Source organism: Rhineura floridana, chromosome 2 (assembly GCF_030035675.1).
Source record: "Rhineura floridana isolate rRhiFlo1 chromosome 2, rRhiFlo1.hap2, whole genome shotgun sequence".
Classification (NCBI taxonomy): Eukaryota; Metazoa; Chordata; class Lepidosauria; order Squamata; family Rhineuridae; genus Rhineura; species Rhineura floridana.
The window spans coordinates 163569532-163597203 of record NC_084481.1 but is presented as its reverse complement, the minus strand read 5'-3'; the positions used below and the strand labels follow the sequence as shown (position 1 = coordinate 163597203).

The window sequence follows — 27672 nt, the reverse complement described above, 5'->3', positions numbered from 1 at the left end:
TCATTGCCATTATCTGTCCTTTCCACTACATTATCAATCTGTCTTACTCCTCTGGTTCCCGCATTCAAACACTCCACTGTTTCTTTTATTCTCAAATAAATTCCCTTAATCTATCCTTCCTCTCCACCCTACCCCCCCATTTTCCCTTCCACCTTTTATCTCCAAACTCCTGGAACATGCTGTTTACTTCCACTGTCTTGACTTTCTTTTCTTCAATTCTGCTTTTGAGGAGTCCCTTTAATATGGCTTCTGCTGATTACGTTCCCCCGAAACTGCCCTTATGAAAGTCACTCATGACCTCCTCGCACTCAAGTCCACTCAGCCTTTGTCCTCTTTACCTATCTTTAATACCATTGATCGTTCATGCTTCACTCCCTTTCTAAGTTCTTGCTGGTTCTGTCCTCAGCTGCTTTTCCTACCCATCAATCATTCTTTAAATGTTTCCATAGCAAGAATGCTCTTCTTATTCCTCTCCTTCAGGATCCCTAGGGGCTTTGCAATTGGCTGTCTACATTATCTATATACATTGCCCGTGTCATCTCATCATATCTCATGTCTGTCAGTACCACTGAGCTCTACCTCACTTTGCATTTAAAAGCTAGCTAGCAGGTGAGTGAACTTGAGAGTTTATGTTTCAGTCAAAATTCACTAGGAGGCCATAGATTTTACCTTCAACAATTTATCCTTCCCGCTTGCAAAATGCGATGGTATTCTTGGCTTACCCATATCAAGTGGTTACAGACATTAATGAACGAATGAACATGTAGTACTTTGAAACACTTGAAATATGCTTCAACCATAGTTCAACCATACCTCATAATGTTGCCTGCTGAAGATTTCAGATTCACTACACAATCTGTAGAGACAAGGTAGCTGTTGCTAGAAATGTTTTTTTTCCAGTGCCCTGGAGAACCACTGATGGGCAGACCAGGTAAGTCAAATAGACCAATGGTCTTACTAAGTTAAAAAAAAGAAGACATCTATATATCTGCTACCAAATATTATTATAACCCTACATTAGCCCAGATTTGCCCCTAGAAAAATTTCTGGTTCAAAAAACAAGGGGAGTGTGAATGTGACCTGGTTGAACTTTTAGACGAAACACATCTGCTGTGGTTAAAAATACAGACTTATATGTACTGCTTTTAAAGCTTTTTTATGTTGCTGGACACTGCCCTGATTGTTTGTGAGAGGGTGGTATAGAAATACTTTTATAAATAAAAAAATAGTAAGACTTTTCAGTAGAGAACAATTGTGGATTTTGGAAATGATCACATAGACAATGTTGTTATAGGTAATGAAAATAAAGATAAAATAAAGGACGACAAGAGGAAAAAGATTTTTTTTATTTCAGTGTTTCTTCACTGTCAATACTGTCCTTTTCAATGCATGTTGCAAACAAACCCCATCAGCTTTTCTCAGTTTTAAACAGCTACAATATTTACAGGCTGTTTTCGACAACACACACGCAGACATACACACACACTCACTAACACACACCAAGTACACATACCCCTATCCCTGGCAAGATCTTGATATGCTGGTAGATGCAAAGTACATATTCCACATCCCATTTCAAACTCAATTCACCCTTTCCTGCTTGCTATATTTTATATCTCCTGCCTCTATTTAATCATCAGCAGTTCATTGTCAGGTTAAGTTTCATAAGAATGCTAACAAGTTTGACCTTCAAGCTTTTTGATTTCCATCTGCTGAAGTCATACTTGAGCAACTGTACTGGGCTGTGTGTATACACAGTCAAAAGTCTAAATGGCTAGTTTTTAAAAAGTTTGCATTGCACCCCTGAAGCCTTTTGGAGCAGCCATCTTAAAAATAGTATTTTAAAAAAATCTGGGTGAAAACTAGTTGAGGGCTGTAGTTCGCACCAAGGTGTTATGTACCTACCATCATTTTACTAAGGCACATGTTAAATACTGCTATAATTTCACACACTGTCTAGCATCACAGAGCAAAAGGCATCATGTTATTAAACACCAATTAAAGCCAGACAAGTAGAAACCTATATGATAGGTAAGAAAAATTCCCTTAGTAAAATTAGGTATATAATACCATGGTGGCATAACCCCATACCCAATATGAAGCATTTCTACATGCTTTGAAAGACTCTACCATTTATACTATTCCATTTAGTTAAGGTATTAGCTTTTCTTTTCTTTTTAAAAAAGGGCCTTTTAACTGGAAGACTGACATCACTGGGTTATCAGGTCTTACAATAAAGCATTTCACTGCCTATTTTGATAATATTTTGTCCCAACGCAAAGTTTAAAGGCCTCTTGCCCATACCATTCCAGCTGTACATTTATTCGGCATTTTCACGCAGTTTTGCAAACATCAGCTCCCAAACAGCAAGATTGGGAGATAAAGTCATGACAGAATTTAGATCAGAAACATGTGAGATCCTATAAGGAATTAAAAAACAAAAACAAAGAACAACACTTCTACTGAGAACTCTTGCAGTTTCTGGTTTACAAGAAAGTCTGCAGTTCCCTACTGCAATATTAGATATGAGTAGGATTGTGTCTGTAAGAAAAATCAAAGCATTTCAAAATGAGGTAAGAAAAGGTTTTGCTTTATTTTCCCAGCATATTAACTGGGAAGTTAAGCATGCTTCTATGTTTAAAGATATGTTTAACTGGGTAGTCAGTATACATTTATAAATATCACCTTTAGAAAAACTGACTTTCACAAAATATTCCTAGATATATATCCACAAAGGCTAGTTTAAGCATGGAGAGAAATTAATCTAGCAGATTATCAGCTACATACAACATTGCCAGAGTATTGAATGGCAAATAGTTTTGTTGAAAAGTGCTAAGAATTTTTTTTAATTGCACATTTTGCTGAAGAAGTTATAATTCACCAAGAATATGCCTCCATATAATGAAAGTTGTGTAGAAATTTAATCTTTTTGGTTAACAAGTCCATCTAATGCAGCATGCATAGAGAAAAGTAGAAAGATTTGGGGTAGAAATTTCATATGTTCTGGTCATGTAATTAATGTAGGTGTCATACATTAAGAACCTAGAATCCCAGAGCTCCATTTCCAAATGAATGGCATATCAGCAAGCTAAGAAACTGGAGGGTGAAACTGGAGTTGTGTATTTCCTTGTGAGACATTCACTGCTGCCTAAGGAGATTTATACCTAATACTAGTGCAACTGAAATCACGTTCAAATGATTTGCATCCCAGAGACATGTGTTCAACAACTGAACCTATCAAATTATAAATGGATCTACATATGAACACACCAGCAGCCTTAAAATTACCATCTCGTTAAATTTCTAGTCTCAAATCAAGTGCAAGCAGCGTGTAATATCTGTCACAGATTTGTAGGGTGTTTGTTTCTTGCTAGATATTAAAAATGGGAAAGCAGAATCTTGTTTTTATAAAAATCTAACAAAGGCAAGCTGCCATGTTGTACTCAAGTCACTGCTTTAGTCAAGCCGGCACTTTTTATATAAAAAAACTTTTACTGATGGATATGTGTGAGATCACTAATTATTTTCTAAAAAGATTGGTTTGCCCTTTTTTTTTACTATCCTTGGGAAACCCAAGATGGGTGTGATACATATTTATTAATTTAATTGTCAATTCAGAAGGGAGTCAAGAATGACCTGTCAACATAGAGGCTTGCTTCTCTCATGCCTGTAAAATGATGAAAATGCCACTATAGTCAAGAGCTAAAGTGAAGACATTCAGACATTCATGTGTTAATTAATGCACACAGACTGTAGTCCAGGCCAGAACAACAAATTCTTATCAAAGGTTTTCTTGCGTTCATTGAACGCATGTTTTTCCAAAATTAAGTCTTTGATTTCACATGCATGACAAGAATGATCTGCAGCAATGAAACCCACAGCATTAGGAAATGGAAAACATTGCACAGCATGTGATCTTTTCAAGATCATAATTTCACTATGAGCAACATTCTCAATGTATTGACACTTTGCCCAGTGCAAAGACTATTATTCATGGCATTGGACAAGTTATATTAGGCCCTGAGAATGTCAACTCTTTCATTAGTAGGTAATGATTTTAATTTTGCAAGATTACCCATAAATCATTTTAACTTAGGTAATACTGAAAATAAAAAGATGGCTGCTTCTAAAAGCTACAACTATGGATTGTGTTCAGTTTCTTACTGAGCCCCGCAAAGTTCCAGATCACACACAGGAAACAATATGTACATATACAACTTGCATGAATGCTGTGGAGCAAGACATAGAAGCAGCAAATTAAGGAGCTGCAGCTTCCTCTCCTCATCCCAATGCTGTTTGAGTAACTTGTTTCCCTGAAAGCACACATACTGGAAAAAAAACCCAAACACAGTAAAACCTAAGATATGCAACATAATTCAAGTTCACAGTTATACTCAAAGTACAGTCATTATAGAATATCTAATAACTGAAAATAAAATTCAAGTCACAGAAAAGAATGGGTAAAGTGAGCTAAAAGGTGAAACGGTACAAATGATATGACGGTCAGGTTGAGCCTCCTGTATTTTTTCCTTTAATTAAAACACCACCACCTTAAGCTGCTTCGTCAGACTGAATATAGGAAGAAGTCCAAATACACATAGAATACCATTTAAAACACTGGGCCTCATCTAACTCCTCTTAAAAAAAGGGAAATTTCTTCCAAAGGACACCAATAGCATATTGGTCAGAACTGGAAAGCAGCCAAAATGTAAAGGAAGAAAATGAACAGTTATGTGGACGCTTCATAAAAAGATGAAATTACTACACATTTGTGCCAACAATTGGTTTTCCCAGGAGTGGCAACCTCTGGCATTTTATTCTATAGTTTGGTACTCCACCATATATCGTTAACAGGACAGTATGAATGCACTGGTGCACGATCTAGTATATTAAGCCAAAAATGAAATCAATGGCACAGGTCCTACCAACAATATGAATAGGGCGTGGGAGGGGGTTATCCCAAAGGCAATTTAAATAATGGTATTTTCTTATTTTATATAGTTATATATACATATATAAATAAATGTTCTGAGCAATCTCAGACTTTTTTAGTGCATTGCCATAAAAAATTAGTGCAGTTTTCTCATTGAATTTTTTCGCTCACAAGGAATAAGAATCTTTTTAAGTCTGGTCACCCTCGCCATAAATAAACCCTCCATTCTGCTTCACACTGAACTCAAGATTTGTAAGCTACTAAGTTGCTTTAAAAAAAAGATGAATGGAATCCATATTACTGTGACAAAACATGGCCACTTTCGGCAAAACCAACAGAAAAATGTCCTATTTTAAAACTGGAAAACATGGGATTCTTTTAAAGCTTTGCAATGCATAAAATAAAGTATAAAACAAAAGATATGTCACATTACTTCATGCAAAATGATTTCCTCAGTAGCTAACTTGAAAAATAAAAACACCCCTTAATTATTTTGAGCCAGAGATTGACACACAACCACTTGGTTTTCAAGTCTTTTCCTATTACTTGAGGCATGAGGAGCATCCTCCTGAGAACCCAACCTCATTTCTCAATGTTTTAGAGAGGGACAAGAAGCTAAACTGTCCAAGCAGCTCACACTTCAGCCCCAAGTTCCAGAACTCCCGTTTCAATCACAGCAACATATTTGTCTTCGATCTGGACCAGCAGGATGGTTTTGTCTATGTGAGATCTACTCCCTGGATCTCTGCTGCAAGGCACCCAACGGTGAATCACCTGAGGAAAGTCAAGCAAAGAAAATTTAGGTAACGCAGACAAGTGTAACTTTCATCATTCTGAAAAACAATGATGTTCCAAGACAATGACTCAGATTGTATGCTCAATACCTAATCCTCTCCTTAATAGGTGGGGAACCAAGATTTTGCTTCCATGTCTTGTTCATGAGATGTACCTGCCCCACCTCATCCAACTCCCCTCAAAAAAATAAAATTTATTCCAAAGGATGCCAATAGCATATTTTAGCTGGCTCAGAATTAGAAAGCAGCCAAAAGGAAGAAAATGAATGGTTGTGTGATTGGGCCCTTCATAAAAAGGTGAAATTACTGCACATTTGCTCAGTATTTCCCAGGTTATGGTCTGAAGGCACATAACGCCAGCTCCCTGATGAAGCTAAGCAGGGTCAGGTCTGGTCAGTGCCTGGATGGGAGATTGCCTGGGAATCACATGTAAGCCGCCTTGGGTTTCTATCATGAAAAGAAAGGTGGGGTATAAAAGTAATAAAAAAATAAATATTTGCATAATATTTTAACAGTGCACACTGATATTTTTCCTACTCATAATGGTGGAACTGCATTTTATAGGGTAACAACCTCTAGGAAGGCATGAAGAACCTTTCAGAGGAACAGAACAGAAAGAAAAAATGCTTTTGTGAACAGTGCAGTCCTCTAACTTATTACATGTGTGAGTGCTTGTTTCTATATACCTTCTTACCAACCCTGACATGCAGAAACAGACTAACAAAAACCATATATTTGTCATAAATTACAGGCTGCAGAATCGAGCTTTTTGTAGTATTCAAAATTATTCTAAAACATGAAGTACATATGATCCCTTGGTGTACATTCAATGAGATTGTAAATAAGTGTGCCAATCCCAAAAATTTGCTGCAGAAAGAAACTTACATGGCCTTCCATGCCTTCCTGAGGACTCCAGTCTTTCCAACTGTTTCTTCCAGCTTTTAGCCGTATTGTCTCATCTGGCCACTGCAGTTCCTTTCTTTTGGACAAGTTAATCCCTTCCAGTACTTGGCTTGGATCTATTATCTGCAACAGGAACAGTTTAAAATATTTTGGAACAATCATCCACTTAAGCGGAAATTAAACTCTCTTCCCTCTTCAGCTAAATGGAAAAGGACATGTTACTGTTCTCCTGAAACTGTACCACTTCAGTACACAGGGGAGGGACTGGGTAACTTAGTATTCCCTCTTATTATAAACCTCTTCCTTCCCTGCCCCCCCCAAGTTTCCAAATTTTGTCAACAGAGCTCTGGGCTCTAAGCAGTTAATACCTAGACATGTAAATCTATTCAGCATATAAACTTTGGTGCCTAGAGTAAAATAGGAAAGAGCATTGCTGAACTCCTACCCTGTGCCTATAGTGGAGGAAGGCCAATTCATTATAATTCCTTGAATCGCTAATATTGAACTCAAACTACCTTCGTCTGTATGGAAGGTCCTTATTTGCCCTGTGCATAAAGTTGCATTATTCATTACAACCACCATTAACTGGTTAGCGTTTGCTAACTAGATACTGAATAATGTAAGATTACTATTCAACTTAGAGGGTCGGGAAGGAACGGCAATCACCATAAAGTGGCTTTATAACTCTAAAACTGTGTTGAAAACATACCAAGCCACCACCACCCTTCCAAACCTTCATAGTTTTCTTGGTCAATTACTTGGAGCCTGTAAGCATTTGTAAGTAGTAGAATACCAATTCCTTATGGTATATATCTCTACAGATACTTTACCAAACGAGCCACAGCTCCACTCTCTTTGGAGCATTGCATTATACAAGTGGTCAAAAACTAATGTACCACTGGCTAGTGATGAAAGCTGGGACTAACGATATAAAAGACAGGAAATCAGATTTGTTCCTCCAGTTGATTTACCTGAATTCTGTAAATAACATCATCCCTTTTGGTTTGTATCTGATTTACAGAGCTCACATTTGTACCCGGCTGTGTATCAGTAACATTATTCATTCCATCTGCCCCTAGAAAGCCAACAAGGGCATGCTGTTTGCAGGCTGGGATGCTTTGGCTGGAGCTGCTCGAGGAAGGCAGGCCATGTTGCACGTTGACAACACCTGTCTGGCTAGGGGGGTCCATTTGGTTCACCATGGACAGACGTGACTGGATGGATGATGGAAGGTTGCGGAGAGAGAGCTGGCTGGTGGAAGAGCGTCGGCAAGGCACAAAGCCAGTAGTGGACGTGCGGAGGGATGAATGACGACTGCTGTAGCAATAAGATGACTGGCTGGCAACTGAGGCACAGGCAGGGGAGTGTCTGACAAGGCTGGACTGCACAGAATGAGCACTATGGCTGGTGCCTAATAAAGAAATATGATCATGAGAGCAAAGAATAAGTGCAGGTTTCTGATATTCTATAGCTTTAAGCCTTTAACATACCAACTTGTCCGACGACATTATGCGCCTGTGAGAGAAAAAGGAATGCCTCTCCTAAGACCACATCTGCTGTCGTAATTGTGTGCATCATTTGAAAACATTGTTTTTGTTGCAAATAATTTTTCTTTTGTGTTGGTAGCATTGTTCTTGTTGCATTATATTTGCATTGTGTTTGTTGCACTGTATTTTTACTGTATATTTTTACTGGTTATTTCTTATGTAATCTTTTTTTTGTAATATGTTTTATAATATTTTGTTCACCACTTTGGGGGCCTTTTGGCCAAAAAGTGGTATATAAATAAACTATACAGTAGGGCCCCGCTTTATGGCGCTTCGCTTCTCGGAGCTTCTCTAATGTGGCGGTTTTGAGTTGTGCCCATGTCCCATATGTTCAGCGCTTGTTCCATTTTTGCAGCGATTTTGCGGCATGATGCGAATTGATGGCGCCCGACGCCCTGAGCACGTCATGATCGTGCTCGACGCCCTGAGCACGTCATGATCGTGCTCAACACCCTGAGCGTATCAAGATTGTACCCGACGCCCTGAGCGTGTCATCAGAGCTTGGAAACATTCCTTTTTTAAACTACAGTTGGGCTGATGGGAGTTGTAGTTCAAAAAAGAAACGTTTCCAAGCTCTGACAACGTGCTCAGCAGCTGAGTCAAAGGGCGTCCAGCGCCATTTTATTGTTGAGGGAGGCAGCGGAGAGCGAGCAAGCGTGCGAGCGAACAGGCAGGGGCGAGAGCAAGCAGGCAAGGGGGGATGAGTGAGGGAGGCGGCGGAAGGCAAGTGAGCACACAATCAGGCAGGGGGGAGAGCGAGCAGGCAAGGGGGGATGAACGAAGGAGGCGGGGGAGAGCGAGGAAGTGCGCAAACAGGCAGGGGGAGGGCAAGCGGGGAAAGCGAGGGAGCTGGCGGAGGGCAAACAAGCAGGTACGGGCGGGCGGGCAGCTCCCTCCCTGTGATCCGCAGCAGGCCCTGCCATGGAAGGGGAGCACTACTCCCCCGCCATAACAAGGGCGATGCACGGAAAAGTGGAACATCGATCAGTTGTTGCGGGGGAAGCTTCAGGGGCCAAGCGCTGTCATCTGGAGCTCCCCACACTACAGCTGATCGGTGTTCCGCTTTTCAGCGATTTTCACTTTACGGCGGGGGTCTGGTCCCTAACCTGCAGTATAAGTGAGGCCCTACTGTACTACTACTACTACTAGTTCTTTCTTGATCTAAAATTGATGGTCAAATAGGAATAGCCCCACACAGTTTTGATACAAAAATATTGGTTTTTTCAACAATTAAAATCTGCAATCTATTTCATTGCTATTGAGAAGTAGTAGCAGCTATTACAGATTTCATTCATATACCGGGATAAAACATACCTGATAAATGTTTGCGTCTAACTTTCAACATCATTCATAATGAACTGCTAAATTTCTCCTGTTGTGGCTGTATACTATAGCCATCATGTTAAATCGAAAATACCCTCATGCCATTCTACTGCTTCCCATAAGCTCATTTCAAAACAAAATCTTACAAAACATATAGTCCTGAACTCATAAACACTTGCTTAACAACCCTCTAAGTTTTCATGGTGATACACAAAACACTCAGAGAGAATCCAGAGTGCAAAGTCTAAAAGAAGAGAAAAATAATTCAGACCCATTAGGACTTTTTGTGTGGTCTCATATTTTGTTGAAATTAATTAAAAATCATGTTCACAGAGTACCTGTAATCCTATTACTGACCTTGCCCCATAGTGTGACTTTCATCTTCAGTTTAAAAGTTAAAAAAAATGCATGGCTGATTTTTAATTAATTTAAGAAAATTAATATTGGAGTCTATGATAGCACAGGCATGCTCAGCAAAAACCAACTGTCAGTGTTCTAAAAGCCAGACTAACAGCTGTTTGGCTTGGCTAATCTAGGGGCCACACCCAAGCCAGACATTTATTCCACTATAAATAGTCATGTTAGGAGACTCCTATTGCCCTGACAGAGCTCCACTGGCCAGAGTGGTTTAACAGTCCTCTTCCCCCTCCCTGCCCCTACCCCAAGGTCAGTTTCATCTATTCTAAGCATGATTCCGCAGGAGTAAACTCCACTGAACTCAATAAGCATGCAAATGATCAAACCTGCCCTACCCTTCCTCCTATCCCCTCCCCTGTGGTCAGTTTTACCTATCAAGATTTAATGGGGGTAAATCCCATTGGACTCAATAAGTATGCAAATGATCAAACCTGCCTTTCCCCTCCCCTCCCCTTCTCTTTTCCTCCTCCCCTCTCCATCTCCTCCCTCCCTCCCCATGGTCAGTTTCACCTATCCTAAGCATGATTGCACAGGAATAAATCCCACTAAACTCAATAAGCATGCAAATGATCAATCCACTCTCAGAAAACTTGCACAGGATCCCATTTCTTACCTCCCGGATTAAAAAGCAGGGAAATTCACTAATAGGCAAAAAAAAAACCTCTTGTGGTTTAATAATATACCTATAGCCAACAGATATTTCTATTAAGCTTTACAAAGCAGGGAAATTGGGCAGCTATAGTGAATGCATCAGGGGAGCAGGAGACCTGACCTCTCTGAGATATTGGACTGCCCTACAAATTTGTCAAAATGCACAATTTGGGTTGGTCTTTCACAGCCCAAACCACTTCCTGTGCAGCTTGGAAGATTTTGGTAACATGTGCCTCTGAGCATATGGTGAGTGGTAGTAACACCTGCAATCGGGATTGCATCTCCAAAGTTGAAGAGTTACATTTTTTGTATATTTGTTGGTGTTCTTACTTTGCTTGTTTCCTGTGTTTCTACTGTTTCTACAGAGAATCTAGCCTAGAAAATTATTAATCATTAATTATTAATTATTAATCAAACTCATTAATCATTCTAGAAATATGTGTCAAATTTATTTTTATTAATTTCAAAGCCCTTTTTTTGGTCAATGTCATATGATGGCGAAGACAACCTTTTCTGTTTCAAACCGCACGTTATATTCTATTTTGATTTTGGGTGCACTAAGAGTTGAATCTGAAATTGCAGCTTTGATGTAAAATTAGACTGATTACAATATGTTGCTACTTAAGCAATGAATCTAGCTGTTGGAAAAAACAAACTTGGCCTGCCCAAGATGTATGTATTCAGCCTGCTATACTTAAACCACTCCACTTAATGAAGGGAAGGTATGGTCAATTAAAAACATAGAGCACTCCTAGAAATTTTCTAGAATATATTTTACCCCCCAGATTTATCTTGTGCAGACTGAGACACTCCTCACATCCACTGCAGACTATTCTGCAGAATAGTCAGTGCCATTATTCTGCAATTGTTTTTGGAGGTTTTTTTAGTGTAAATTATGCAAAGTGTTGCTGTACTCCATATATGCACAGAAAAAGAAGCAAAAGAAAATAGTACAGTATCTCAGAGGGGAGGTCGGGTCTCCTGCTCCCCTGGTGCATTCACTATAGCTGCCCAATTACCCTGCTTTTTAGTTTGATAGAAATATCTGTTGGCTATAGGTAAGTTCTTAAACCACAAGGTTTTTTGCCTGTTAGTGAATCTTCTCTCAGTTGTCCCATCAAGGCTGCTTTACAAGGCATCTGCCGTTGTTGTAACAGTGGCTCATTACCTGAACAGGGCAATGTTTTTCCACACCACTGAAGATTGTTTGGTTGGGGGCATGGCATTGCAAAAGCTTCGTGATCCATGTGGTGAGCTGCTGCACATACAGAACTCATAACAAGTGGTGGAAACAGTTGCATGGAGCACCTGAAAATACCCTTGATGTGGCAGCCATAATATATGCAACAGGCCCAAGTTTTAAGCTGCTTTCTGTTATGCCTATCAAGAATATGTTAAAAGAATTTCGGTATCTTCTATATGCTGTGTGATCTTTATGGAAAATATATAACTCTGCCCTGCTTCCTCCCATAGTGTGATCAAAGCAGTAAAGTATTTACATGCAGACTCTATCATGCACTTGCTCAGTGTTACCTAGAGTGGCAGAGGGAGATGTGACAGGAGGATGCAGTCCTGTTCCAGGGGTCTGTCCAACGGTGACATTTCCTCCTCCTTGAGAAACGCTGCTTTGAGAGTCATTGACAGTGGCACTGTTACTTGTGCAGGAAGCTCCACCTCCAGCATCTGAGTCTTCAATGTTTCCCCCACTGTTGCAGCCAGCACCACAGCCTTTTCTTAACCTGAACACAATGGAAACCCAAAATAAGATGGACTATAGGAACCCGACATCAGATTCTAACACAAGCCTGTACAGAAAGATCCATTCCTGATATGTTTCATAAAATTTACCCTGACCCCATGCTTCATCATGTTGGGTACTTTCCTGCCCCAACCCAGGGCTGGCTACTGCTTATAAGGGCAGGGAGTTGAACAACACGACAACATTGCAACACACATTATAGAGAGCAGGGGAATAGCTTGGACATGAAAATGCTATTTCACTTTGAGCAAATACACAGAATATTTTGATATACATTTTGCAAACATGCTGTGACAATTTGTAACAGTGAGCATCCATGTGGCATTTCATATTTTCTAGTAAAAGCAGACTCTCACACAACTGTGCAAGTGCCTAGTTTTGTTTTATTTGTGATAAACTGCATTTGATTTCAAGGAGTTTATTCATGCAGTTGTAGGGGAGCAGGCTCCAGGGCCTCTACGGATCCCCAGCCAGGATTTTGACAAGTTAGTTTTACATAGAAAACAGGTGCTATGCTCACTCGGCGGGGAGTGTTCTGAAGTTGGGGGTTATTTCTTTCACCCCCATGTCATGGTCAGATCACTACCTGGTGAACTTTGACTTCTCATTGCCACACACCCTCCGCAAGGGCAAAGGACCTATTAGAATGGTCCGCCCCAGGCGCCTGATGGATTCCTGACTGCGCTGGGGGAATTGGAACCTGCTGAAGGTTGCCCGGTCGAAACCCTGGTGATGGAGTGGAACGAGGGAATCACCAGGGCATTAGACCGGGTGGCTCCGAAACGTCCTCTCCCCCTGAACAGAACTCAGACAGCACCGTGGTACACACCCCGGTTGCGAAGTCTGAGACAGGAGGTGAGACGACTAGAACGCCGGTGGAGGAAATCCGGCTCTGAAGATGTTCGGACACAGGTTAGAGCAGCAATAGCTGCCTACCAGGTGGCAATAAGGGCAACAAAGAAGGACTTCTTTGCTGCCTCTATTGCATCCGCAGAATGATGTCCCAGGAAGCTGTTCCAAGTGGTCCGAAGCCTGGTCGGTCCAGTTGCTCAGGAACCCTTGGAGCATTCTAAGGCTTCCTGTGACAAATTGGCAAGGCACTTTGCTGATAAAGTCGAACACCTGAAGAACTCGATTCCGTATGCTGTGGATGCAGTAGAGGATCCAGAGTTGACCAGTTGCAATCCGGTTCAGTGGGATCGGTTTCGGCCTCTTCCTTCTGAGGATGTGGACAAGGTACTTTCAACGGTAAAGCCTACCACCTGTCTGATTGATCCTTGCCCATCATGGTTCCTTATGAACTGCAAGGAGAAATTGGGCGAAGGGATCAGGGCGGTGGTAAATGCATCCTTGAAGGAGGGTGTAATGCCACCGGCCCTCAAGGAGGCAATTATAAAACCCATCCTTAAAAAGTCCTCCTTGGATCCCCAAGTCTTGAACAACTTTCGCCCCATTTCGAATTTGCCGTTTTTGGGCAAGATCATTGAGCGAGTGGTGGCTAACCAGTTGTCAGCACACTTGGATAAAACGGATTATTTGGATCCATACCAATCGGGTTTCAGGACCGGACATGGTACTGAAACAGCCTTGGTCGCTCTGGTGGATGATATGAGGAGGGCATTAGACAGGGGAGAATTCACCTTTCTTGTCCTCCTGGATCTCTCAGCGGCTTTTGATACCGTTGACCACGGTATCCTGTTAGATCGCCTGGAGGGATTGGGAATAGGAGGCACTGTTTTACAGTGGTTCCGTTCCTTTCTCTCTGACAGGCATCAACAGGTAGCATTGGGGGATGAGGTTTCAGACCCTTGGCCCCTCACTTGTGGAGTGCCACAGGGTTCTATCCTGTCTCCCATGCTATTTAACATCTATGTAAAACAGCTGGGAGCCATCATCAGGAGTTTTGGGCTGCGGTGTCACCAATATGCTGATGACACGCAGCTCTATCTCTCTTTTAAATCCTCACCGGAGTTGGCTGTGGAGACCTTGTCCAAGTGCCTTGAATCCGTGAGTGGGTGGATGGGAAGGAACAGGCTGAAGCTTAATCCTGATAAAACCGAGGTGCTGCTTGTGGGTGACAGGGGAAGGTTGGGTGTTGTCGACCTGAAGCTTAATGGGGTGAGTCTACCCCTGAAGGATCAGGTCCGCAGCCTCGGGGTTGTCCATGGAGGCTCAGATTTCGGCAGTGAGCCGGGCAGCTTGGTATCAACTACACCTTATACGGAGGCTGCAACCCTACCTCCCTATTCATCAGCTCCCACTGGTAGTACACGCCCTGGTCACCTCTTGATTAGACTACTGCAATGCGCTCTACGTGGGGTTACCCTTGAAAACGGTCCGGAAACTACAACTGGTGCAGAATGCGGCGGCTCGTCTGCTTACAAACAGCCGTCGCCGTGATCATATTACTCCAGTGTTATTTCATCTACATTGGCTTCCAGTTGTTTTCCGAGCCCAATTCAAGGTGTTGGTGTTAACCTTTAAATCCCTATACGGTCTTGGCCCAGTTTACCTGAAGGAGCACCTCCAGTACCACCAAATAAGCCACCCGACTAGATCAGCCATGCAGGGCCTCCTCTCAGTCCCACCAACGAAAACAGCCAGGTTGGTGGGGACTAGAGTGAGGGCATTTTCAGTGGCGGCCCCCACTCTGTGGAATTTCCTCCCGTTCGATCTTCGCCATGCCCCTTCCCTGGATATATTTCACCGAGCCTTAAAAACTTGGCTCTTTGGACAGGCCTTTGGGATCTCCGGGGTGGGCTAAAAATTTTTGTGACTGTTTATAATTGTTTATTGATTGCCCTACATTGTTCTATCTGCTGCTACTTAAAATGGTTATTGTTGACTGCATTGTATTTTATGCTGTATTTATATTGTATTTTATTGAATTTCAATGTGTACATCGCCTAGAGTGGCTCCGGCCAGATAGGCGACACAAAAATTAAATTTTACTTACTTACTTACTTACAGTTAATTCACTCAGCAGGTTAGTGACACAACTGAGAACAGATTTCTGGGCATAATCTATCAGCGCAGCATTTTGTTATGAATTAGCAGACTAAAATTCAAAATTGACAAAATGACTAGAATTCCTGCTGTCTGGCAAGAATCATTTTGTAGCTTTTGCTACGTAAGAGAAAGTGATAGAGCTCAAGACCTTTTATAGTTAACGTATATTCTACAACTGTTTCTACAGAACAAGCCGATTCTACTGGATGCTCTCCGGAGATCTCTTGAACTCCTCACCTGTGCCATGTAGATACTATGAAGTTCTTGATGTTTCCCAAACTGATGGCACCTCCAAGAATCTCTCTGAGCTGCTCATGACTATCTGAATAAGAAGTCGTCAGAGGTGACACATAAATTGGATATCCAATAGGTTGATCACAAGATGAGTTTATCAAGTTCCTTAAAGCCTGCTTTGCATTCTGGATGCTCCCTCTTTCTGGATTCCGATTACGCAAGAAGACCAGCTCCTGCTGCTGCCCAGCCCAAAGGCCACGCACACACTCCTTATTTACCTGCAAGAATACAAAAGGGGGGGGGAAGCATACAATATTGGAGTTCAGCATGAAAAGTATGAGGGAAGAAAAAATAGTTACAGCAAATAGGAGGTAGGGATAGATGAAAATTTAATTTGGTCTACATTTTTAAGCCAAGGGACCTTATTCACATCTCCCAGACTAACATACAGATTGGAACATCATGTATACTTCAGCTTTCGCACTTCTCCAAAGTTGCAATACGGTTCTTGGCTCAGCCAACTTACCAAAACATGTAAAAATGTTGTTATGACCTACCTTTTGGGTTGGTGGTTTTATTTGTTTTAAAATTATATTAACATGCCCTGGGACCTTAGAGTGAAGGGCAGGCAAGAAATCTCAAATACAAAAATAAATACATAAATTCAGCTTTTACAAGAAACCAATACACCAACTTCACCATCTTATCTGGGAAAGCCCATACAATTGCTACAACTCATGCAGAAAAAAAAATGTATCAGGCAACCAACAGAGAGCAATTTACTTTAATGACTCTGAAGATTAGATAGCGCTTGTTCAGCATGATGATTTTGTATTCATTGGTGCCATCGTCCATCACATGGCGAAGAGCAAGCAGAGATGGAGAATTGGACAGGACAGCACTTCTCCAAGCAGGGTCTCCCTCATGAGCTATAACCAGGTTTTGTTCATGAGATGTGATAGCTTCATAGAGAACAGCAGGGTCATCATATTCATCTGGAGATGTGAAATGATCCTATATGGAGGAGTGGAAGCATTGTTCAGTAGAGTCTTCAGCGTGAAAAGCAGAACATTACATTTTAAAGAACCCTAAGATTATGTACCTCTTAAAAATAATTAGGATCTCACCAACCTCCAAAATGGTCTATGATGCCATCCATGCATATTAAATGGTAATTGTTAAAGTGTTAATTTATTAAAATATTTTAGAGACTGCTCTCTAGATGGCAAGGATTCTATAAGAATAGTTAAGTTACTTGTGAAAAGCAGCCCGTTTCAAGCAAGATTTTTCAAAGCTAAGCTTTTTTTAAAAAGCGAAAAAGGCCCTCAAGTATGTATTTGAATAAGCTCACCTAAAAAATAGTACTTTCAAAAATTACTGCTAAATCTACTGTGTTAATGCACACATGACATGCTCTAATGAAATAAGGATATTTTATCCCAAAGCAATGGGCTAATTTTTACAGTGCTTTTTTGACACATCAACCTTTTCCATTAAACATTTTCCTTGTATATTACTAAAACCAGATTTTTTTCCCTTTTGCCTCTCAAACGGCATTTTTATAATTGTCAGGTCTCTGTACTATAGCAGTGCAACAGAGCACATCAACACAACTTAAGCTAGACAACCCACTCCTCTTTTAGCCCTGATGCATACACACATGAACATTCTTTATACCTGATGCAGTTTTAATGACATGCGTATTCCTGGGACCACTACTTTCCTCAGTAGTTCCATGTCTGCAAAGATCCATTCATCTCGAATTGATGAGATACGAAAATCTCCTTTAAACAAGGCATGGAGCCCATACAGGAAGGATTCCAGATTACTGTTTAGTTTTGAAAGAAACCCCAAACATTAAAGCAAACATTCAACATCCTGTGTTAGCAGAAAAGTTTTGCAAAGAATCTGTTAACACTTCCAATTTTATACTTAAATTGCCAATGCAGATTAGAATTGCCATTATATACAAACATGAATGGGGAGACTCGAAACCCCCCAATAACCATCCTTCAGTTCTTTATCTTCCCTGAATGTGTGAAGGGGTGAGCTGATGTGCCCAAGAGGCAACTAATCATCCTAAAGTAATCCTGCCGACAGTAACTTAAATCCTTCTGGTTGATGAGGCCAATAGCAGCAGGTCTACTTAGAACTTTTACTACAGTGTACTCTGTAATAATTTGTTAAAAACAAACAGCAGTCTCATGCCATTCTTTACCAAAATGTTTTGATCCTCCCCTAATCTTTTACCTCCCTCAGTTGTTTTATTGTTAGACCACCCTGTTCTTAAGGCCAGGTGGAATCTGGGTCTCCCGGTTCCTCATCTTCCTATCCCTGGAGGTTTGTAATTGTGTTACTCATTTTCACAAGAGACCGGCAAGATATGTATTATTTAATACTGTCACTAATTTTAAGCAGATGGAGCTTTCCAATGGAAAACAAGGCTCTTCAAACAGTCTACATGAGACCTTGCCTCAGCTTCGCTAGGCATGATGCACAGAGGGAAGACATTTTCTGTATAACTACTATGGGAGGCTAGTGTTGCCATCTCCCTTTAACACACTCCAAGAATTTGTCATATATCACTTACATCTGCAGGCACTGATCAGTTCTTCAGATCTTTGGCCTGCCTCACACACAATTTGGAATACATACTTATACATATTATAATTATTTCAATTTCTTACTTGCCCTTCATCATAAGGATGAGTTACAGCAATATAAATAATACAGTATTAAAAACAGTTTAGAACAAAAATTCCAGTCTTTAGGGCAAGGGATGGAGACATGAAAATGACATGAGTTAAAAAAACCGAACTTTCTCTTCTGTAAAATTCTGGAACAGAAGATTTACAGTACCTAGACATATGATGTGAAGCAGTCCCCAGAGCTCTCCGGCCAAGAACACACAGTCCATAGCAAAGGGTCACCAGGGAAGAGTCCTTATCTGCATTCAATGGCTTCAAGGAGAGAAGAAAATGAAAGGGTTAGGTAAACCAGATAGGAAGTTGCCACTGCAGAAAATACTACTATTATTTCACATCTATCTTGACCTGCAGCAATATCATTTCATGGACATTTCCTTCTCCTAAGGAAAATACTTTTTTTCTTAAGGAAGTGGGGGTAAAATGCATAGCCTTGAATGTGGAGCATCCATCTTCACTTTAACAAAAGAAGCTGGAAGGTGACCCAGCTTTTATCATAGGGGATAGGAAATTGCATAGGGAGTTGGGATGGTGCTGCCATAGCCTCTATAATATAGTCTATTGCTTCTCCCACCATCTGAAAGACTTTGGACTCTTTCATCTATATGGGACCCTGGGACTAATAATCTGCGCTGTTGTTTCTGCTTGACATGCTGGAAGAAGCAGCCTGGCTTCACTGTCATGCCATGTCATGCAAAGGAGACTGCATTTGGGCAACAGCTGGGGCACTATGACTTAAATCTTTTATTAGCCATAATAAATGTTGCAAGGAAATGTTGGAATCAAATCTATCTGAGGCAAAAGCAATGCAGCCATATAAACTATGAACTTTGCTAAAAATGTGTTGAATGTGTGAAAACAAAGCAAAAGGAGAAACTAGTTGTCAAAAGTGCCACTTACAGTGTCAGATAGGCAGAAACGTTTGTATAAGTTACTTCAGAAAGTACAATGAACATTTAACAGTTGGCACTTTTGCGAACTAATTTCTCCTTGGTTTCTGTGCCTCCCTCCTGTTTTGTGTGTGAGAGTGTGTGTTGATTGTGTGCAGATATTAGCTCAGTGCGCTATGGCAAAGAAAAAGGCAAATTTCACGCTATGGAAAATATTATGGCTGCATTTGGAACAGGGAATTCTTATGGCTGCCCCAACCCAAGAAGGATATTGTAGAACTAGGAAAAAGAACAGAAAATGGGCAGCCAAAATGTTAGTGTTAGATCCTTTTTCCTAAGAAAAAAGGCTAAAGTGCTTGCAGATTTCAATTTAGGAAATAAGATGCGTAAGTGGTAACAGTATAGAGGCTTATAAAATTAAGCATATTGTGGAGACAGTGGATAGAGAGAGGTTTTTCTCCTCTCAGAATACTAGAACTCTAAGTCACCCAACCAAATCCACTGGTGTTAAGCTTTGAGACACACTGAATAAGTTGTTCTTCATGCAACACATACTTCCAGAAGGTGTGCGATGGTCACTGACTTAAATCTATTCTCCAAGAATTTATCAATCAATGGTTATTAGCCATGGTAACTAAATGGAATTTTGATGTTCAGAGATAGCATATCACTGAATCCTAGTTGCTAGCGGACAGACACTGGAGGTGGGCCTTTAATTTCCTGCTTCCCATAAGCATTTGGTCACTCTGAGAAAGAGGATGCTGGCCTAGTTGGTCATTGGTGTGATCCAACAGGAATCTACATTCTTAATCTTTATTACATTGCTTTAATGTAAAACGGACCGTTGGTCTAACCTGAAAGGTGGTTTTCCCAAGTATCATGCCATCACGTGGGATGCAACGGCCTATGCTATCAGGGCTTTGTGCGCAGCATCTATATTCATGAGCGTGTACCTGATAGCATAGGCCGTTGCATCCCATGTGATTACATGTTACCTGGGGAAAATCACTTCCTTGTGTGCTTTTACCTTTTAATATGAACCATTTGTGTGACATCATATCTTCCTAGGAGCCCTAAATAATTAAAAAGTGCTTACCTTTTCTCTTCGAGAGCAGCAGTATTCTATCCAATTCAGATAAATGACACAAAAACTCTCTCTGGAGATCCCTGCTAGACGGTGGTCATAGTCCTCATCAATATTAGGAGTAAATGTAGGATCCACATCAACAAAGTTTTGGTCGGCACATTGCTGCAACCCTTCCTGCATTGTTTCATTTGATAACCATTCCTCTAGCTTGGGGGATGAAGTTACATAATAGATGATACCCTATAAAGACAAAAGGTTAAAGGTATAAAGGCACAATTGTTTATGGTGATTTCCATAAATCATTGTAAGAAAGGGGATAAATACAGGCTGTAAAATGGCTGAACCTACTGAATTGGTTTACCCATTTCCTGACTACAGCAAAGAAGGAAAAGTCCTTCTCCCAGCCATTTAGTTGGAGGAGAACAGAAGAGAAGCCCATGAGCCTAAGACTTCTCAAGCTCATTCTAGCTCATTCACATAGTGCTAAACCATGGCTTAGCATTATGTGTGAACCAATCTAATAAATAGAAATTATCAGTAAACCCAATACAGATGTCAACAGCTTGATAATGTTAAGGGTTAACTCCTCTGGCACACTAAAGCACCTCCTTGAGGGTCATCCTTGAGAGTTATCTACTGTTTCGATTAAGCACCACCATTTTACAACGGATGTCTATATCCGCCATCTTAGTAATATAAGCTGTTCATGTACTATGGCCGGAAGCATGACTCAGGGAATACACTGGTGGAACCAGTTCAATGTAGCACACTGTAACATTACCATATATGGAGTTCCTACTGTAAGCTTCCTGTAAGTTGTTTATTGAGGGGTATAAATATCAGGGGAACAAGACAGTCTGGGTCGACCGCACTCACTCTGAATTGCTGGTGTGAGTGCTGCTTATTTTTTAATAAATTATTTTTTAAAGTTTTTATCCTGAACTGCTGTTAGCGTCTTGTTTTGGGCCAGAGCGAGAAACGAGCATTATTTTCACACAATTACCACATTTGCAAAGAGGGAGATGGTTCTACTGCTTTGACTTACAGATCATTTTTTCCCTATGATACTCTGTTACTGATAATCACACTTTTCACTCTCAAGGACAAGCATGTGAGGTCTGGAATTATACCTTGACATAGTATGTAGTGAGTATCTTTCTAAGATCAAAGACTTGAAGCATGGATGCAGCGCTGTTGTCTGTGATGCTGTAACCCTCCAAGACATATTTTGTTACCAGAACCTCCCAGGCCAGCCAGCGTTGGCCAAAAGCAGCATTGAAAGATAGCATGTGAGGGATGTGACCAGGTTCACAACAACAAAACCCTTCATCTTCCTCTACACCCTCAGTGATGGCTTCTACTTCTCGTTGCTGACAATATGTTCCTGAAATGAAATAAAAGGAACTCTTACTAAAAGCAGCAGTAACTACAATAGCTCCACAAAATAGGCCAGAAATTATTATATGCATATATACACCTGGGGGGAGACATGAAGATCACCCAATTAGTTCATAGCTGTTGAAAGTTTAAATACTAGAGGTATCTAGCTCCCAGCTCAGGTTCTTAACCATGGATGCTACAGTCCAGTAGTTAGGTGTCATAAATTGCTACAATGAGACCAGATAACTGCAAAAATTTAACAGGCTTCTGTTTCAAGCATTAATATATATGATTTACATTATTCAATATATACCTTTTGCTCTAAGCTTGGAAGAGCAGCTTGTTCACATCCATTGCTTTTACCCAAATTCACAAATTTAAAATGTCTATCAAAACAAATGACTAATAATAAGCAACTGGCTTGCAGCTTAAGATTTCCGAAGTAGTTTCAAGGAGATTAATGAAAAGTTCATCCAGTTAGCTTTTACCTCTAAATTCAAGCCCTCTCAGTTGGAAGGTGACCAATCCATTGCCTATCTCTATAAGGTGTACTAGTGCATTGAGGTAGTCAGAAGCAAGGATAAAGCAGTCTCCGGTACTGTAGTTCCCCCAACGTCCAAGGAGCAGGTCTCCACACAGGCTGTGCTGAAGGGACCGAGTTAAGTGTTCATAGAAGATTGAATTCAAGTTATTGTCATCTGACCCTGTATGGAAAAAAAATCCAGATCTCATTAAACTTCTTAGTCAACATCTACAGTTCCATGGCAAGCAGTGTTTTGAAAGATTTGTCCTTTATTGATAATAGTGAACTATTAGTTGTGAATTTAAATAAATTTCTGTAAGATTGAATTATTAGCATACAATGGTGTTACTAAGAACATAGCCTGCTTAATCAGGCCAGTGGCCCATCTAGTCCAGCAACCTCTTTTCACAGGGGTCAACCAGATGCCCATGGGAAGCCCGCAAGCAGGACTTGAGTGCAAAAGCACTCTACCCTCCTGTGGTTTCCAGCAACTGGTATTCAGAAGCATATTGCCTCCAACCATGAAAGCAAAGGATAGTCATTATGGCTAGTAGCCACTGATAACCTTATCCTCCGTATTTTTGTCTAATCCTCTTTTAAAACTATCCAAGTTGGTGGCCATTACTGCCTCTTCTGGGAGCAAATTCCATAGCTTATGCACTGTGTGAAGAATGTTTTTGTCTGTCCTGAATCTTTCAACATTCATCTTCATTGGATGTCCAGTTTGGACTTCTCCAAACTGAGTGAATGACGCTCTTGTACTCAGGTTCTGCTTGTGAGCTTCCCATGGACATCTGGTTGGCCACTGTGAGAACAGGATGCTGGACTAGATGGGTCGCTGGCCTGATCCAGCAGGCTCTTCTTATGCTTTTATGTTCTAGATACCCTAAATGACTGTTGCCCTAGAACAGCTGGTCATGAAAGAAGATGTATTTATTAGGGGTGTGCATAAGAATTAGACAAATCCCAAGCCAAACTGCAAAAGGTTCAGGTCTTGTTCAAGATGAAGTAGGATCCCTCCGAATCCTTCTGCCTCTGCTACATGCCCATACATCTGCTCTTGTCAAATCAGCTCTTCATGTAGTTTCTGCAACTTTTGGTGCCTATTGAGCAGAACACAAGCATGAAGCCATTTTTTATAACTTCCTGCCCCTGTATCTAAACTTCTGAAATTTTGCAATTACCTTCCTAGGAGCACCTCTACAATGTCTGCCATTTTCATACTAAAATCATTTCCCACAAAACCAAAGGAAAAGACACATATCCATTTTTGTTCTCTTCCTCCCCACTCCCCAACTTTAAAAGGTGCATAGCACAAAACACCCTGCATTTATTCTTAATTTGGCAGATTTCCTACAAATTGCTCACAACACACCAAAGGAGATAAAAGTAATTTCTTTTTTAACTGATCAAAAACTGGAGAGGCTGTTCTTACAAGAAAACCACTGCAGCTATTCTTCGTAATTTTGGCTGAATTCATCCCCTTACATACTTACAAATGTCATTCAATTCTGACAAAAATACAGAGACAAGTATATATCTTTAAAGGTTCCCAGCACCAAACCCCTGGAACCAAGTCTGGAACTTGTCAGACTTTATCCACTCTGGAGGGGCTACTATGCCTGCAAATTTCATCCAATGCTGTCAAAAAGAAGTAAGTTATAGCCATTTCTTGATTTCCCCATAATATGTGAAGCTTTGGATTTTCTGAATCAGGATTTGAACCAAAGCTGAATTGGGAAACGTCCAAATTGGTGCACATTAAGTTGGGCTGTTTTCAGAAGCACCAAAGTGGGGTGTGAAAACTGAATCTTATAGTTGGTGAGCATCCCAAATAATTATCTATTTATAAAGAGCTAATACAAGAAAGATTTGTTTATACAAGATTTTCACATCTTTGAGATTAATTTGTAAATTAAAGCTCTAGTTTCAATGAAATGAGTATGGATTAAACTATGTACAATTATACAAAGCAGCCAGCAAGAGCAGGCCTCTGCTTTTATCATGGATTACCTGGATTTCTATCAAGCTGAGAAGCCAATCTTGTGTTTGAGTGGTCCACTCGTTTTGTGCTGAAGAGTGACAAAATATTAAGGAGTTACTTGTTTTTTGAATAGCTGTGAAATGAAGCATTGTAGGGTGGTTACCCAATCTCTGCACCTATTGTCTCCTTCTATCCCATTCTTCTTGCTGTATACAAGTTATTTACCACCATTCCTTCCCCCAAGACAGATGAGACAGTAACGCCCATGCAAAAACTAAAACGCTATGGTGCATTTTCCCAGCTGGTAATTCTCTCTCAAATCCCTTATGCTTTGTCTGCTGAAAGAGAAATTGTTTACAAAAATAGTTTACAAAAATAGGTATGTTGCCCCTGCTAGGAAAATGCAATTAAGCATTATGACCACTGCTACCCCCGATCCTTCATTTTCTGTCTCTCTACCTCTTCCAAGACCAAGACCATAATTATAATGATCCACTGTGTTTTTCTGGATGGGGAAAAACAGTTTAGGGTTAGCACACTCTCTCTATTTCAGCAGGCAGACAAATGCATGCACTATAGCTCTTGATAGGCTAGAGCACTGGGCTGAATACAGAATGAAATTTAACAGGGATAAGTGCAAAGTTCTACACCTAGGAAAAAGAAACCAAGTTGACAGTTATAAGATGAGGGATACTTGGCTCAGCAATACCACATGCGAGAAGGATCTTGGGATTGGTGCTGATCACAAGCTGAATATGAGCCAACAGTGTGATGTGGCTGCAAAAAAGGCAAATGTTATTTTAGGCTGCATTAACAGAAGTATAGTTTCCAAATCGTGTGAAGTATTGGTTTTCCTCTATTTGGCACTGGTTAGGCCTCATCTTGAATACTGTGTCCAGTTCTGGACACCGCACTTTAAGAAGGATGCAGACAAACTGGAACAGTTCAGAGTAAGGCAAAAGGATGATCAGGGGACTAGAAACAAAGCCTATGAGGAGAGACTGAAAGAACTGGGCATGCTTAGCCCTGAGAAGGGAAGACTGAGGGGAGTTACAATAGCACTCTTCAAGTACTTGAAAGGGGTCACACAGTGGGGGGCCAGGATCTTTTCTCGATCATCCCAGAGTGTAGGACATGGAATAATGGGATCGTTGCAGGAAGCCAGATTTTGACTGAATACCAGAAAAAATTCCTGTTAGAGCAATACGACAATGGGACCAATTACCTAGGGAGGTGGTGAATACTTCCAATGTTGGAGATCCCAAGAGGCAGCTGGACAGGCACCTGTAGGATATGCTTTAATTTGGATTCCTGCATTGAGCAGGGGGTTGGACTCGATGGCCTTATAGGTCCCTTCCAACTCTATGATTCTTCTGATCAGAGGATAACAGAGGTTGTGTGGTTGCTGTGAGCCGAAGTACCCTGGCCCAGGCTTTATATACATCCAAATCTTTAAAATAGACTTTTGGTCTTACTGTGAAAACTGTCTTCTCTGTGCATGTCAAAGATGATATCAGGTGGGTAAGTAGTTCCACCTAACGGTTGAAGGCAGAAGAGCACTGTTGATTTTTGCAGGAAATCCCTGTTCTGTGTAGCTCCCAGCTCAGTTCTTGATGACAAGCTAACTAGTATTGAGAGCACTGACAGGAATCACGACATGAAACATCAAGCAACAGCACTCATACACTCTCTGCAAGAGGCCTACAAGGTATCCATGGTTGGAGCCCAGCCCTCCTAGGGAGTGGCCCTGATATCATAAGAACATAAGAACATAAGAAGAGCCTGCTGGATCAGGCCAGTGGCCCATCTAGTCCAGCATCCTGTTCTCACAGTGGCCAACCAGGTGCCTGGGGGAAGCCCGCAAGCAATACCCGAGTGCAAGAACACTCTCCCCTCCTGAGGCTTCCGGCAACTGGTTTTCAGAAGCATGCTGCCTCTGACTAGGGTGGCAGAGCGCAGCCATCATGGCTAGTAGCCATTGATAGCCCTGTCCTCCATGAATTTGTCTAATCTTCTTTTAAAGCCGTCCAAGCTGGTGGCCATTACTGCTTCTTGTGGGAGCAAATGCCATAGTTTAACTATGCGCTGAGTAAAGAAGTACTTCCTTTTGTCTGTCCTGAATCTTCCAACATTCAGCTTCTTTGAATGTCCACGAGTTCTAGTATTATGAGAGAGGGAGAAGAACTTTTCTCTATCCACTTTCTCAATCCCATGCATAATTTTATACACTTCTATCATGTCTCCTCTGACCCGCCTTTTCTCTAAACTAAAAAGCCCCAAATGCTGCAACCTTTCCTCGTAAGGGAGTCGCTCCATCCCCTTGATCATTCTGGTTGCCCTCTTCTGAACCTTTTCCAACTCTAGAATATCCTTTTTGAGATGAGGCGACCAGAACTGTACACAGTATTGCAAATGCGGCCGCACCATAGATTTATACAACGGCATTCTGATATCGGCTGTTTTATTTTCAATACCTTTCCTAATTATCGCTAGCATGGAATTTGCCTTTTTCATAGCTGCCGCACACTGGGTCGACATTTTCATCGTGCTGTCCACTACAACCCCGAGGTCTCTCTCCTGGTCGGTCACCGCCAGTTCAGACCCCATGAGCGTATATGTGAAATGAAGATTTTTTGCTCCAATATGCATAATTTTACACTTGTTTATATTGAATTGCATTTGCCATTTTTCTGCCCACTCAGTTTGGAGAGGTCTTTTTGGAGCTCTTCACAATCCCTTTTTGTTTTAACAACCCTGAACAATTTAGTGTCGTCAGCAAACTTGGCCACTTCACTGCTCACTCCTAATTCTAGGTCATTAATGAACAAGTTGAAAAGTACAGGTCCCAATACCGATCCTTGAGGGACTCCACTTTCTACAGCCCTCCATTGGGAGAACTGTCCGTTTATTCCTACTCTCTGCTTTCTGTTTCTTAACCAATTTCTTATCCACAAGAGGACCTCTCCTCTTATTCCATGACTGCTAAGCTTCCTCAGAAGCCTTTGGTGAGGTACCTTGTCAAACCCTTTTTGAAAGTCTAAGTACACTATGTCCACTGGATCACCTCTATCTATATGCTTGTTGACACTCTCAAAGAATTCTAATAGGTTACTGAGACAGGACTTTCCCTTGCAGAAGCCATGCTGGCTCTGCTTCAGCAAGGCTTGTTCTTCTATGTGCTTAGTTAATCTAGCTTTAATAATACTTTCTACCAGTTTTCCAGGGACAGAAGTTAAGCTAACTGGCCTGTAATTTCCAGGATCCCCTCTGGATCCCTTTTTGAAGATTGGCGTTACATTTGCCACTTTCCAGTCCTCAGGCACGGAGGAGGACCCAAGGGACAAGTTACATATTTTAGTTAGCAGATCAGCAATTTCACCTTTGAGTTCTTTGAGAACTCTCGGGTGGATGCCATCCGGGCCTGGTGATTTGTCAGTTTTTATATTGTCCATTAAGCTTAGAACTTCCTCTCTTGTTACCACTATTTGTCTCAGTTCCTCAGAATTCCTTCTTGCAAATGTTAGTTCAGGTTC

At 41.0% G+C, this 27672-nt stretch overlaps 1 protein-coding gene across 3 annotated transcripts in view; it reads right to left on the bottom strand.

Moving 5' to 3' along the window:
* Positions 1-1324: 1324 nt before the first annotated feature.
* Positions 1325-27672, bottom strand: part of PCNX1 (pecanex 1) — a 159877-nt gene continuing 133529 nt past the window's right edge. For all 3 annotated transcript variants that reach the window (XM_061611183.1, XM_061611185.1, XM_061611184.1), the window contains 12 exons: positions 24169-24227; positions 22121-22336; positions 21383-21636; positions 20262-20492; positions 18430-18530; positions 17248-17398; positions 16354-16584; positions 15574-15848; positions 12102-12307; positions 7602-8041; positions 6613-6753; positions 1325-5707 (listed from right to left, as the gene is read on the bottom strand). In XM_061611183.1, the coding sequence (XP_061467167.1) occupies positions 5567-5707; positions 6613-6753; positions 7602-8041; positions 12102-12307; positions 15574-15848; positions 16354-16584; positions 17248-17398; positions 18430-18530; positions 20262-20492; positions 21383-21636; positions 22121-22336; positions 24169-24227 (2446 nt within the window). In that variant the 3' untranslated portion in view covers positions 1325-5566. The remainder of the gene's footprint in view (positions 5708-6612; positions 6754-7601; positions 8042-12101; positions 12308-15573; positions 15849-16353; positions 16585-17247; positions 17399-18429; positions 18531-20261; positions 20493-21382; positions 21637-22120; positions 22337-24168; positions 24228-27672) is intronic.